At 40.8% G+C, this 12,611-nt stretch overlaps 1 protein-coding gene and 1 long non-coding RNA gene across 9 annotated transcripts in view; one reads left to right on the forward strand and one right to left on the reverse strand.

The window, feature by feature from the left end:
* Positions 1 to 12,611, forward strand: part of ERBIN (erbb2 interacting protein) — a 223,459-nt gene that overhangs the window by 206,059 nt on the left and 4,789 nt on the right. For 7 of the 8 annotated variants that reach the window (XM_077816949.1, XM_077816948.1, XM_077816947.1 and 4 more), the window contains 3 exons: positions 2,963 to 3,172; positions 8,001 to 8,093; positions 9,825 to 9,899. In XM_077816949.1, the coding sequence (XP_077673075.1) occupies positions 2,963 to 3,172; positions 8,001 to 8,093; positions 9,825 to 9,899 (378 nt within the window). The remainder of the gene's footprint in view (positions 1 to 2,962; positions 3,173 to 8,000; positions 8,094 to 9,824; positions 9,900 to 12,611) is intronic. The other variant, XM_077816953.1, reaches the window with a different exon arrangement.
* Positions 10,136 to 12,611, reverse strand: part of LOC144264940 (uncharacterized) — a 48,543-nt gene continuing 46,067 nt past the window's right edge. Inside the window, exon 3 of the long non-coding RNA XR_013346131.1 lies at positions 10,136 to 10,635. This is a non-coding gene — a long non-coding RNA (uncharacterized LOC144264940). The remainder of the gene's footprint in view (positions 10,636 to 12,611) is intronic.

A 12,611-nucleotide genomic window follows, 5' to 3' on the forward strand; every position in this document is an offset into this window, starting at 1 on the left:
TAGAAGTTACAAAATAATTGAATACTTGATTTTTTTTCCCCAGATGTCAATTACAAGGTTATCTCTTTTTAGTTACAGTCTGAGAAACTGTTTACTGCCTTAAGATGTCGTTTTACTTTGAAAAATGCTTATGTAACCGTCACAGTTACAGGTCTAGCTGCACCTTCATTCTGTACCTCCCAGGAATCTGATTAGTGCATCCTTCCGGTGTTAGGCCTCTACCTTAACCTGTCTTGGGGTGGAATCCTGTGAGTCTTTCACTTTTAGACCAGGTCTCCAGCTACAGCACTTTGTGTGTGCCAGTTGTGATTTTTCTGCAGGCCAACTAAGATTGGCACCAGCAAGACTTCCTTTCCAAAGTGGATAACAAAGCAACCCAAACAGCCTTTTCAAAACAAAGTATTGTTTAATTTTAAAGTAGGAACAAAACAAACAAACAAAAAGTTTGTAACACAATCAAGGTCTGCTTGCGTACCTGTCTCACTTATGGTGTTAGGTAGGCCTATCTTATAACAGACACCTCAGACTCTGGAGTATCAGTTCACCTGAGCTCAAAACCTCATTTTACTCCCTCTTTTCCTGCACCCTTCAAGTAAGGTATTGCTTTTTTAGGTCCAGTTATGTCCTTTGTTTCTCCTGTATCTCTCGAATCTGGTTAAACCGGTTTTGGCAGCTCACCAGGGGATCAGACAGAGCCCTCAAAGGGACTGGTTTTTTGCATTGTGTCAGGTGTTAACACATCCTTTTTTACTTATTGTAACTAACCCTGTTTGAATTAACCCCTTGTAATACATACAGTAAACAGCACAATAATAAACAAGGAGACATAGTCATAAAATATTACAGACAACTCCCACTTCCTTCATGATAACACTAGCACCACCTTATGCAGTACACCCGTTCCTGGTGTGTTCAGAGATGCATCTACTTAACATGGACAAAAATAACTTTCTACTCCTGTTAAGACTTCAGGAGCCAATACAGCTAAAAGGAAGTGAGCTGGAACCTATACTTCCTTGTATATCATCAATAGTTTATTAACTTCCAGTCAACTACATTTGTGCAAACCCATTGAAGGCAGTGAGGTTGCTCAGTTGTAACTGGAGAGATATTGGCTTGTATGAACTTTTTTTATTGGTATGATTGCAGAAGAAGGAAAGAATCTTAACTTTTTTCTCAATTATGTTTTATTTTTTGTAAATGGCAGTTGGAAAAAACATCTTTTTTTACTTGTAAACCAAACAAATCTGATATGTAAATAAATGAAACCGTACATATTAAACCCCACATTGCCATTTTTCAGAATCACTTTACAACAGAGGTGGGCAAACTACAGCCCACAGGCCACATTCGGCCTGCGGGACCCTCCTGCCTGGCCCCTGAGCTCCTGGCCCAGTAGGCTCTCCCCCGGCCCCGCCCGCGCAGCTTCAGCACACCATGCTGCCGGCTCAACACTCTGGGCAGCCGGGCAGCACAGTTGCAGAGCCGCAGCCTGACCTGGTGCTCCAGGCAGCGCAGTTAGGAGGCAGGGGGCAGGCAGGGTTGAATAGAGGGCAGAGTGCGGGGAACATCGGGGTTGGATGGGGCGGCGGGGGGCAGTCAGGGGTGGGAGGTTTGGGGGTGGTCAGGGGACAGAGAGCAGGCGGTGCTGGATGGGGTAGGAGTCCCAGGGGGGCTGTCAGGGGACGGGGGGGTTGGATGGGGCAGGAGTCCCGGGGGAGCTGTCAGGGGGCGAGAAGCGGGTGATGGTGGGTGGGGCGTTGGATAGGAGGCGGGGGCCGGGCCACACCTGGCTGTTTGGGGAGACACAGCCTCCCCTAACCGGCCCTCCATACAATTTTGGAAACCCGATGTGGCTCTCAGGCCAAAAAGTTTGCCCACCCCTGCTTTACAAGGTGGAACCTCGCTTACTCAGAACAGGGTCTGAGATACAGAAGACAATTGACACAGCATGAATAGAAGCTGGAATTTTCTTACCTACTTATTTCAGTTATTTATGATTTAGAGAGAGTAAAACTTTATTAGTATTTGGACATACTAGTATGGTATATTTTGGCAGATTAATTCAGCATAGCAGTGGTGATCAGTAGACAAATAAATGGAAGATGATGGTAGTTTTGGAATGGGGGTTTTACAGAATGAGTGACAGGAGATATCAGGGTATTAGGGTACGGAGTAAATTTAATAGGTGTTTGGGGGGGGGGGGGAGAGGAGGAGGTGTTCTTGTCCATGGATATTGTGCTCCAGTACAAATTAATCACTTAAGAGGCCTTCAGTAAAAAGTTTTGTTGTGCAGAGCCGCAACTTTAGTTAATTAATTAAATACTTATAGATATTCCTGTGGCACTAACCACCATAGTGTCTGCCAAATCAAATCAACAGATAAAGTCAAACCAGAGAGCAACATATACTGGAAAGATTCTCACCGTAGTTTTAAAATTAAGATTCTATAAGGTCTTTAGTTGTAAGGTCTTTAGTGGAAGGCGTTTTCCATGTTAAGTGGTAGGGGAAAACACACCCAATAGTAGCATAATTAGAGTTTACTAAACAGACATTTTGACATAGCATTCACACCTCTGTAATATTATTACACTTGTCTATGAATAGTTCAGAACTAGAATTGATAGACAAATTATATGAATAAAAATAAAATACTGTATAATTTAACAATGTAAACCAAATGTGATACGTTAGAAGTATCACCAAAAAACACTGGTTGAGATGAATTACAGTGAAACAAGTGTTTAAAAAGGAACAGGAAGCTGCCTACTCTGTTCTAGCCGATAAGAGTTCAAAGTTAGCTTAGCTTTTCATGCTTGTCTTCATAAGTTTAAAACTGAGATTTAGTAATGCTCATAAAAATGCAATGACCATCAAGCATGAGAAATGTTGAAATAATTGAATAAAAGTTGAGGATTGTTATAAAATGTTATGATTTAAAGACGATTCATGTTTTATTCAGATACCTATGACAAATGGGCAGATGTGCCAGCCTCCCAGGCCTCAGACAAACTATAGTCAAGGCCATCATCCACCTCCCCAAGCATCTGTGGCAAGACATCCCTCTAGAGAGCAATTAATTGATTATCTGATGCTGAAAGTTGCACATCAGCCTCCCTATACCCAGCCCCAGTGTCCTCCCAAACAAGGCCATGAGATTGCAAAGCAAGAGGTAAGGATAAAAATTATATTAATTTAAGTCAAGAGGTAAGGTTTTTAATAAGTGTTCGAATATATGATTTGCACTTATTGGTAGCCATAAGTGCAAGGTGGTATTATTTTATTTGCTATTACTATTACTACTAATTGGGTGATGACAGAAATGCTTTAGGAATTTAATTCCAGCAAGAAAGAGCTGTAGCTCACTGGAGTTCTGTCATCCCATTCTTAAAAGAAAAGTGGTTGCATGAAATCATACCTTCAGTTTGATTTTAATCTGTTTTGTTCCCTTTCTTGTGATGTGGATGTTATACAGAGAAATAAACCTGTTACTAACTTTTATCAGAAGTTAGAGAGGATTTTAGTTAAAGTATTTCTGCTGAAACTTGAATTACATCTCCCTTCAGCTAACTGATTATCCATGGCCCTTCATGCTTATACGATAATTAAAATATACAAAATAGTAATTAAAAACTCAAAATACCTATGGTCGATTTCAAGATCATCTGACTAGTAATACTCACCCAGATGTTAAAATAACCAACACATTTAATAGTGCAAAAAGCCTGTGGTAGAAAAAAGGTGACTTCTGCAGCAAGTCCAGAAAACTAATAAAATTTGGGTTTTGACAGACCAAAGTAGGGTAGAAAGTTCCACAGCCAGCGACTGGACCAATCTTGGAGGGCATCTTTCCACCAGCCCCCTTCTTTTGAAACAAGGCTGTTAATTCAGTTTCCTTTAGTGATCACAACTGCAGTTGTATTATAATACTCACTCACGAACCTGTGATGCCTCAAAGATTGCTGTCAGATTTGCACTTGAACAAATTGATTAGTTTGAGACCTTTGGACGTTGCAAATTAAATGAGAGGAAAACCAAGTATTTTGGCTACGGAACTGAAGTGTCAGGCTATTGTGGAGGCCTTCAAGGCCTATTATCCGTATTTACTAAGTATGGAATTCCTGCAGTACAGTGCTGTGGAGTGGTTTCTTACAAAGCACAACCCAGAAGGACACTTGTGGAGGTGGAATCATAAGCTGTCCAAATATATATTCATGGTTTACCATAAACCTTTGAAAGCCAAATGTGGTTGTGGATGCACTCAGCTAGGTGAGGGCAGTGAGAATAGATTCTAGTGAGGACATCTGGCAAGAACAGTCTAAGGCCCCTGAATTACTTTTGATGCACCAACACACATATCAAAGATACCCATATTGGGGAGGTTAAACACAGTTCAGGAATGATTATCTATTGATCTGGCTACCAACTTGCTGGTATAAGGATAACAGGATTGTATGGTCAGCAAGCTTACAGAAAACAGTACTGTCTTCATGATGGTGAAGCAGCAGACACCTGTGATATGAAAAGACACTGAGCAAGGTATGTGACAGGGTTTTTGGCTGGGCATGGCTGCAGAAGTTAAAAAGTGAGTACTTTCTTGCCTTATCTGTCAAGAAAGGAAAGCACAAGCAAGGGGAGGCAAAACTCCTTTAGGGGAAAGGGCCTCAATTTAATAAACCCTGAGAGTTCATACAGAATTACTTGAAAGGCCTATTACCAGAAACACCAGCTGCAAGTAGATATTTGCTGCTAGTGTATGACACCATCTCAAAGTATGTGATGGCACAACCACTGAAGGATAAAAGGATTGATACAGTTAAGGCTGCATGGATGAAATATGTAGTGTTGCAGTTTGGCCCACCAAGCTACATCTCCAGTGATCTGGAAAAGAATTTGCGTCACGGTTATTACATAAGTTCTGCTGACAACTCCAGGTAACCAAGGCGAGGACCAGTATTGCCCACCCTACGAGTAATTGTGGGGGGGAGGATAGCTCAGTGGTTTGAGCATTGGCCTGCTAAACCCAGGGTTGTGAGTTCAATCCTTGAGGGGGCCATTTGGGATCCGGGGCAAAAACTGGGGATTGGTCCTGCTTTGAGCAGGGGGTTGGACTAGATGACCTCCTGAGGTCCCTTCCAACCCTGATATTCTATGATTCTATGATAATAGAGTGGAGCGAAAAAACCGCACCCTTGGTTCCATGCTTAGACTCAGTCAGTGAAGAACAACAAGACTAAAATACAAGATACCTTTTTACTCCTGGGGAAATTCTGTGCAAGTGCAGAATTAATGTCCTGTGTAGATTTACACACACACAAACACACTTATTTATTCTGACAGGGAAGCGAAGGGAAACCATGAGAGGGATCACAGTGCAGTTATACTTTTCGCCCACCAGGGGCTGATGTGGTGCCAAAGAGAGGGCAGCTGGCTCACAGGCCAGAGCAGCTGGCTGCAGAGAGGGAGGGGGGCAGAGGCTGCCTTTCTCACAGTGCCCTGCCCACAGCGCCAGGTGAGGAGGCACAGAATATGAGGGGGACGGACAGAGCACACCGGGCAGCTGGGGGGCAGTAACCCAGACTGGGGTACAGAAGGACTACTAGTGGGGGACAGACTGGGGTGGGGGCACGGGAACTGTTGGGGTGACATTGAGTGAGGGTGTAGCGCCACATGAGGATGGGGAAGAATGGGTGCAGGAACACATGGGGACAGGGACAGATGTGCCTGATTGGTTTGCTGACCAATTCCTCCCCCTGCCCCCGCTCCAAAAAAAAAAAAAAAAAAAACCCAAAAAAAACCCAAAAAAAAAAACCCCAACCTGATGCATACTTTTGCCATCCACACCCAGCAACCCATCGAGGTTCGCTCCAGGACTGTCCCAGCAATTACTTCCCTCTCCCTCAGCTCCTCTGTTACCCCTGACTCCCCCAAGCCTTTGCATCGCTTCTGAGCAGTGTGGGAAATACGGTTCTGAATTATAACACAAGGTTCTGTATTAATATGCCTAGTAAGGAATCTGTCAAAAAACCATTTCCTGAATCTTTTTTGTTGTCTGTATTGTTACAGACATACTTGCTGACAGGTATTTTGAACTAAATTACCAAAACAATGAAACTGGTGTTATTTTGACAAATAAAATGTAAAATTTTGAAGTATTTGTATTTTTTTGGCACAGAATTTTTAATTTTTTGGTGCAGAATGTCCCCAACAGTACCTTTTGTCATCTTTGCATATAACACCAGCCAGCTATCCATTACTCTCCCTATGAGATTATTTTTGAACTCCGTAAACACTTGCTTCCTTGTGAAGTGACGTTCAGGCAGCAAGAACCTGCAAGGCCCTCTGCACCTACACAGGTAGGTGATGCAGGAGAGTCTTTTATTAGTGACCTGAAGGCAGCATTCCAAAAGATGGAGGAAAATGAGTTGGAAGCAAGCATGACAGGCACAAGATACCAGAAATAAAAAAATTATGCATGTCCCTGAAGAAGAGAAGGTATGGCTATGCAACTGGAAAAAGCATCCAGGAAAAAAATTGCAGGACTGCCAATAGTTGTAATTCTCATTTCTAGAAATCAAAGGAAGTAACGAAATCAAAGGAAGTAACAACTGCAAGTAACAACTCCAGCACACACAGGCAGGACTTAACTTCCTCCTAGTCCCTCCTCTTCCCCCTTGAACAAAGACGACAACATAACATCAAAACGAAACAATTTAACACTAAAATTAAGATACAGCACCGCATATTAGGGGAAGTGCTCTCTGCCCTGATCATTGCAGTATATAATAGAAGAGAAACTAGGTGAAACTCTAGGCATTATTCTACCTCAGTAGGCAGCTCCTTACTCTAGCTATACCCTAGGAAAATCAGTTGCTAGACGATAGTTCAGAGCTAAGTTTCCCTGATAGGCTGGAAAGCTCCTGATTTCTGGAGCCTCTTTCCAATCACCTGCTCCTATCTTCTGCTGTTATTGGGAGAAAGTTGTGTGGAGGAGGTGCTGTATAGCATTTTGCTGTAGGTAGTGTCTTGGAGGGCTGCTCTAGGACACTAACTCACAGAGATTCCTAGGAGTTCTCTGAGACTTGACCCATAGAGCCCCTACCTAGAGCATAGGCCCAATCTGTCCACACCATTAAGATATGGCAAGAGCACAAGGCAGTGTTTTGGATAGAGTGGTGGTACATAGGCAGCTATTTTTCTAGTCATATTTTTATGGCCATAGTGGATTGGGGACCAAGCTTTGTCCACAGATGCTGTGCCTAGTGTAAGTTGTGGGGACCGAAAAATAGGATCATGTAGGAATGAGGGGAGCCAGCGAGAGAAAGGAGAGATAGGATTAGGTGTGGGAAACTCAGAGAGAGAGCCAGAATGGGGGAGTTCAGCTGGCGTGAGCCAGGAAAAGAGGCATTATCTCATTTACATAAGCTTACTCCCCTATTTGCCAGGTGTGCAGATTAGTGTGTTAAATCATTTGGGTTATATCTCTATATTTCTGGATTTATAGCCTTAGGAGGTGTGCTATAATCTAACTAAACTAATACACCATAAAACTTGGCTGTTGTGGCTGTGTATTATGTTTTAACACACTGTTACCAGAAATTATATTTGAGATATGATTATTTCTTTTGAACTGTAGAGTAGGCTCTTCAATATTTTTGTGTCTTTGTTAATTTGAAGGCTGTTTAGTACTAATTAAATCAAAGCATCTGTATGAATATTAATCAGCGTTCCGAGAGTAAAGTTTACTTTTGTTTTTTGATTGTTGATATTTTGCGGGTATATTGTATGTCTGTTACCATATTCAAAACTTCCTTGTATTAATATTAAAAATGGTAAGAGGAAAAACATTGAGATGGTACTCTTGCCCACACCATTTGTCAATGTAAGTCTTGTTTGGTCATAATTCCAACTATAGTATTTAGACAGTACGATACAGCATTTTATAGTATGTCCATTTCTGTGGATCTGAGCTTTCAGGGCAGTTCCTTTTACTTTGTTAGATTCGAGTGAGAATTGAAAAAGATCCAGAGCTAGGATTTAGTATATCAGGAGGAGTTGGCGGTAGAGGAAATCCATTCAGACCTGATGACGATGTGAGTATTTCATATATATGTACCTGTTTTAAGAGTTGTTTTAAAGGCAAAAGATGTTTAAAATAGGTTTATTTTACATGCTTCACTTTAAAGCATAATAAATGACCTGGCACATATCACCTCTTTGGTGCACTAAACAGTATCTCATACACACTTGTGAGGTTTTTAATTGGAACTAGAACAACTGTATTTAGAGCAAAACAATAGTCAGTATTTATATAGTACTTTTCATCTTCAAAACACTAAGAGATTTATTATCAGACAAAACTGAAGCTGAAAGATTAAGTGACTTGTCTACAGGTGTGGAGTCAGTGATGGGTAACATTAGAACTCAGGCTCTGTCTTTTTCCAGTCCACTAGACCGCACTGCCTTTCCAAATAGTGTTGACTGGAACAAAGAGGTTATCTCCAGTATTTTTTCACCTCTAAGTGTTGTGTGACTTCCCATCCATACAACCGATGGAAAGAGGCATTTGGAATTAATGCCATGGAATCTCTCCATGACCATGTTTTTTTATTTTTTCAACTACTGTTAACAATATTATCATTAGTATTAGTAGTATTTATAAAATATCCAGATGTGCTATTGTTTATTTCTTTTAGGTGCTACAAAATAGTAAGTGTGCTAAGCACTTCCTGGCATATTAGAGAATCCCCTACCTCAAAGAGCTTAGACTCTTAGCATACAAAAAATAAGCAAGGGATGGGGGAAGGGAAGCAAACATATGAGCAAGTGATTTGAGGTAGTATTTGAAATGCATTTTGTTGTCTGACTCTTGTAGGGTGTTCTTTTCCATTCATTTCCTTCCCCTATTGATTCCATTCTGTTTTCTCAGCAACCCATGCCCATTTGTTCACTACCTAGCTCTAGCCCTACCATTTCATCTCCACTGATTTAATCCTTGGATATATTCAGTCCTTGCCTGTTAGCTAACGCCTAGCCAGTCACACACAAGGTGCCCCAGCTCCTCCCGTATTTTCCTCATAGATCAACCTCATAATGCCACAAGAAATAATTTTTGCCTGTGAATGCTTCTTATACAGCAGGTTCTGTGGGGCTTGGAGTTTGTTTTTTTGTGAACAATTAAAAGCTAAAGTTGATTGTGATAACTGTAGGATTGTGGGGGAGGGAGACTGGCTTGCAAAAGTGAGGGAAATGAAGAGTGGAAGGTGAGTCTTGTAATAAAGCTGGAGTTTGTGCAGGAGGGAGGCTATGAAAATTGAGATAGAAAGGGATGAAAACAATTTGACCAAAATTACAGTACATGAAAGTTAGTGGTGGGGACAATCTAGATTGGGTGAATGGTAGGATTTTAGAAATGTCAAGCATTACAAACAAGATAACAGTGAATTATGGAGTTTAAAATTATGTTGTCTCTTAAAGGAAAAAGGATTTAGCCAAGAGCACTTGCATCCAGTGTCGATACTACATTTTATACATAATATACATCTGGCAATTTACACAAAGGGGTTAATTTAAAATTCAGATGGAGAAATATTTTCCCGTCAGTGTTCCAATTAATGCAATTCTTCATTCTTTAATCTCTGAGAAATTTTTAATCATAAAAGCCAATGAACCTATTATTTTTCACTCTTTCACATTCTCTTTTGTTTAATGGGGAAAATCAAATAATATCTTAAGTTACAATGGCTTCAAGTTGCTCCAATATCTATGAAATAAAATCAGTCAGAATTCTTCTCTTCCCCCCCCCCCCCAATTTCTTTCTACAGGGTATATTTGTAACCAGAGTGCAGCCTGAAGGACCAGCATCTAAACTGTTGCAGCCTGGAGATAAAATAATTCAGGTACTGTAATTGTAATTGTTCTGCTTAATGTACATAGTCCTTGTTTGTATGTTTGTTCTGTCAGTCAGTGCCTTTCTTATTTATGGCTAGTAGTGGCAGAGTACATTCAAGTTTAGTACTTATATTCTTTACATAGTTTTATCAATATCTCTTCCAAAAGAAGTCTTGGAAAACCAGTTATACTCTGTTTTATTTGAGTATTTTTCAGATATATTAGTATCTCAATTACAGTGCAGCCTAAAAACAAACAACTTACAAAAGTAAAAGCATTTTGATAGACAACGTAAGTTACCTAACATATGATAAAGCCACCGAGAATACAAACTTGGACTTGAGATTGAGCAGCTCCAGCTAAATGATTGCCTGCATTTGAGTGAGGCTTCAATAGTTCTGTGCAAATTGGTTCCTCCCATCATTGCTGGGAAACGGGACTGGCTCTGGATCTTAAAGGGTGCAAGTGCTGTTCCATTATAAGAGCAGATATATCTTTATAGTAGTTTATACAGTTAGGTTTTGGAGGTGTGTGTGTTTGTTTGCAAACATACATAACCGTTGATTAAGACACATGGGAGATATTTGAATTGAACTGTATTTTGTAAAATCGAATATGTGCAGAGGGTAGCCTTCTGTTGGAATAGATTGTTATTCCTGATATTTGAATGATATTTCAGTAGTTAAATTTTCCCTTTGTTGTCCGTCTACATGGTGGGTTGGTTTTTATGAAGGAATTCATTTTCTGAAAAAGAGCAAAGAGAAAATGTCTGGTGAATGTGCTGAGGCAGTAATTACAGGTTCTTTCATCTTTCAGAACTCCTAGGCCATATTTGCTCTGACAGGTTTTGCTATTTGTGATGATTCTATTTTTACATGCAAATTGTAAAGCAGGATCTGGCGGTGGCAGAATGGAAAACCTGTCCTATGCTGCCACAGTGCCAGTTACACAACTTTTGTATTTGTATGTCTTAGTGAAGTTTCCCTGAAGCTGCTAAAGAGAGAATACATGGTTGTACACATTTTGCTGATCGCACCTTTGTACACTTTACAACTTCTGTGTTTCTAAAGCACAAAAGCATCTCTGTGTTTGGATGTCTTTAGCCCTGGTCTGGATACAAAGGATGGCCTCAGGAGGTTATTACTTTCTCAGGAAAACATGCATTAAATGTATGTCATAATGTAAAATTTAGGCCTGACTGGTGGCTGTATAGGTTTGTATGCACTTCGGATATCAGTAGGAAGGTTAATATCTGGAATGGGTCCGGTACAGCAGTGGTTTTCAACCAGGAGTATGTGTACCCCTCGGGCTACTCAGCGGTCTTCTGGGGGTATATCAACTCATTTAGATATTTGCCTAGTTTTACAACAGGCTACATAAAAAGCACTAGCAAAGTCAGAACAAACTAAAATTTCACACACAATGATTTGTTTATACTGCTGTATATACTATACACTGAAATGTAAGTACAATGTTTATATTCCAATTTATTTTATAATTATATGGTAAAAATGAAAAAGTAAGCAATTTTTCAGTAACTGTGCTGTGACACTTTTATATTTGATATTGTTTTTAAGTGAGGTGTAAAACTTGGGAGTGCACAAGACAAATCAGACGTTTGAAAGGAGTACAGTAGTCTGGAAAGATTGAGAGCCACTATTGTCCAGTTCTTGACTTATGAGTAGTTATCCAGCTTCTGCTCTTCAAAATGGAAGTCCTGCTGCAGACCACACTCACCTAAGGAGTTATTGCAGGGGTGGGATTTGGAATAACATTTAAAACACAATATAGGTGCCATGCATCTTATTTACATGACTCTCATTTAATTTTCTAACTCTTGTCCACTCTCCTACTCTACCTCAGTTCCCGCAATTGGAATGCTGCGCAATTCTCCTTATTTGGCTGTGGTAGTAAAAAGTAGCAAGCCTTGTTCAGCTGAAACCTACAGATCCGTTTGGACTATTAACTTTTATCAAAGATTAAGCTAAATTCTAGGTATGACTGACAGAGAATCAGTCAAAAATTGGTTTTAAATCTCCACTTTAATGGCTTTGTTATGCCAATAACATAGCAGCAATGCTTTCTGAAGCTGTCCAGGGTGATGTGTCTAAATACTACTTGTCTTTATGGTGTTCTTTTTTGGTGATGTCATGATGAAGTCTCTCTTTTATTAAACAATTCACTACTTGATTACAGTAAAAGCTTTGTAATCTGGCATGTTGGAGAAATGCGGGGTGCCAGTTAGTCAAAAATTCCAGTTAATTAAGAGTTATGGTTACCAATCGAGGGAGGGAGTTTGAGTGCAGGAGGGGGCTTGGGGCAGGGGGTTGGCGCTCACCTTGGGCGGTTCCCGGCCAATGGAAGCTGCGGAGCCAGCACGTGGGGCAGCGCACAGAGACCCTGTGGCTGTTCCTCCGCCTAGGAGAAGCGGGAATAGGTTGCTGCTTCCAGGGAGCTGTGCAGAGCCAGATAGGGAGCCTGCTGGCTCCGCGCCAATTGGACTTTCAATGGATATCAGAAATACTGGTTTCTAGAGCTTTCTGTTCGGTAAAGTGCCGGATAACACAGCTTTTACTGTACTCATCATGAATTACATGGTAGAAGAAAATGGAGGTGCAGGTAATAGATTTGCAGATAACGTGGTAGATCCTTACAGAGTTGCTTGCGTGCATGATTCTGATATCACCGCTAAGAGGTGATCTCTCATTTAGTGAACACTG

The sequence above is a fragment of the Eretmochelys imbricata genome, chromosome 5, assembly GCF_965152235.1.
Source record: "Eretmochelys imbricata isolate rEreImb1 chromosome 5, rEreImb1.hap1, whole genome shotgun sequence".
NCBI lineage: Eukaryota > Metazoa > Chordata > Testudines > Cheloniidae > Eretmochelys > Eretmochelys imbricata.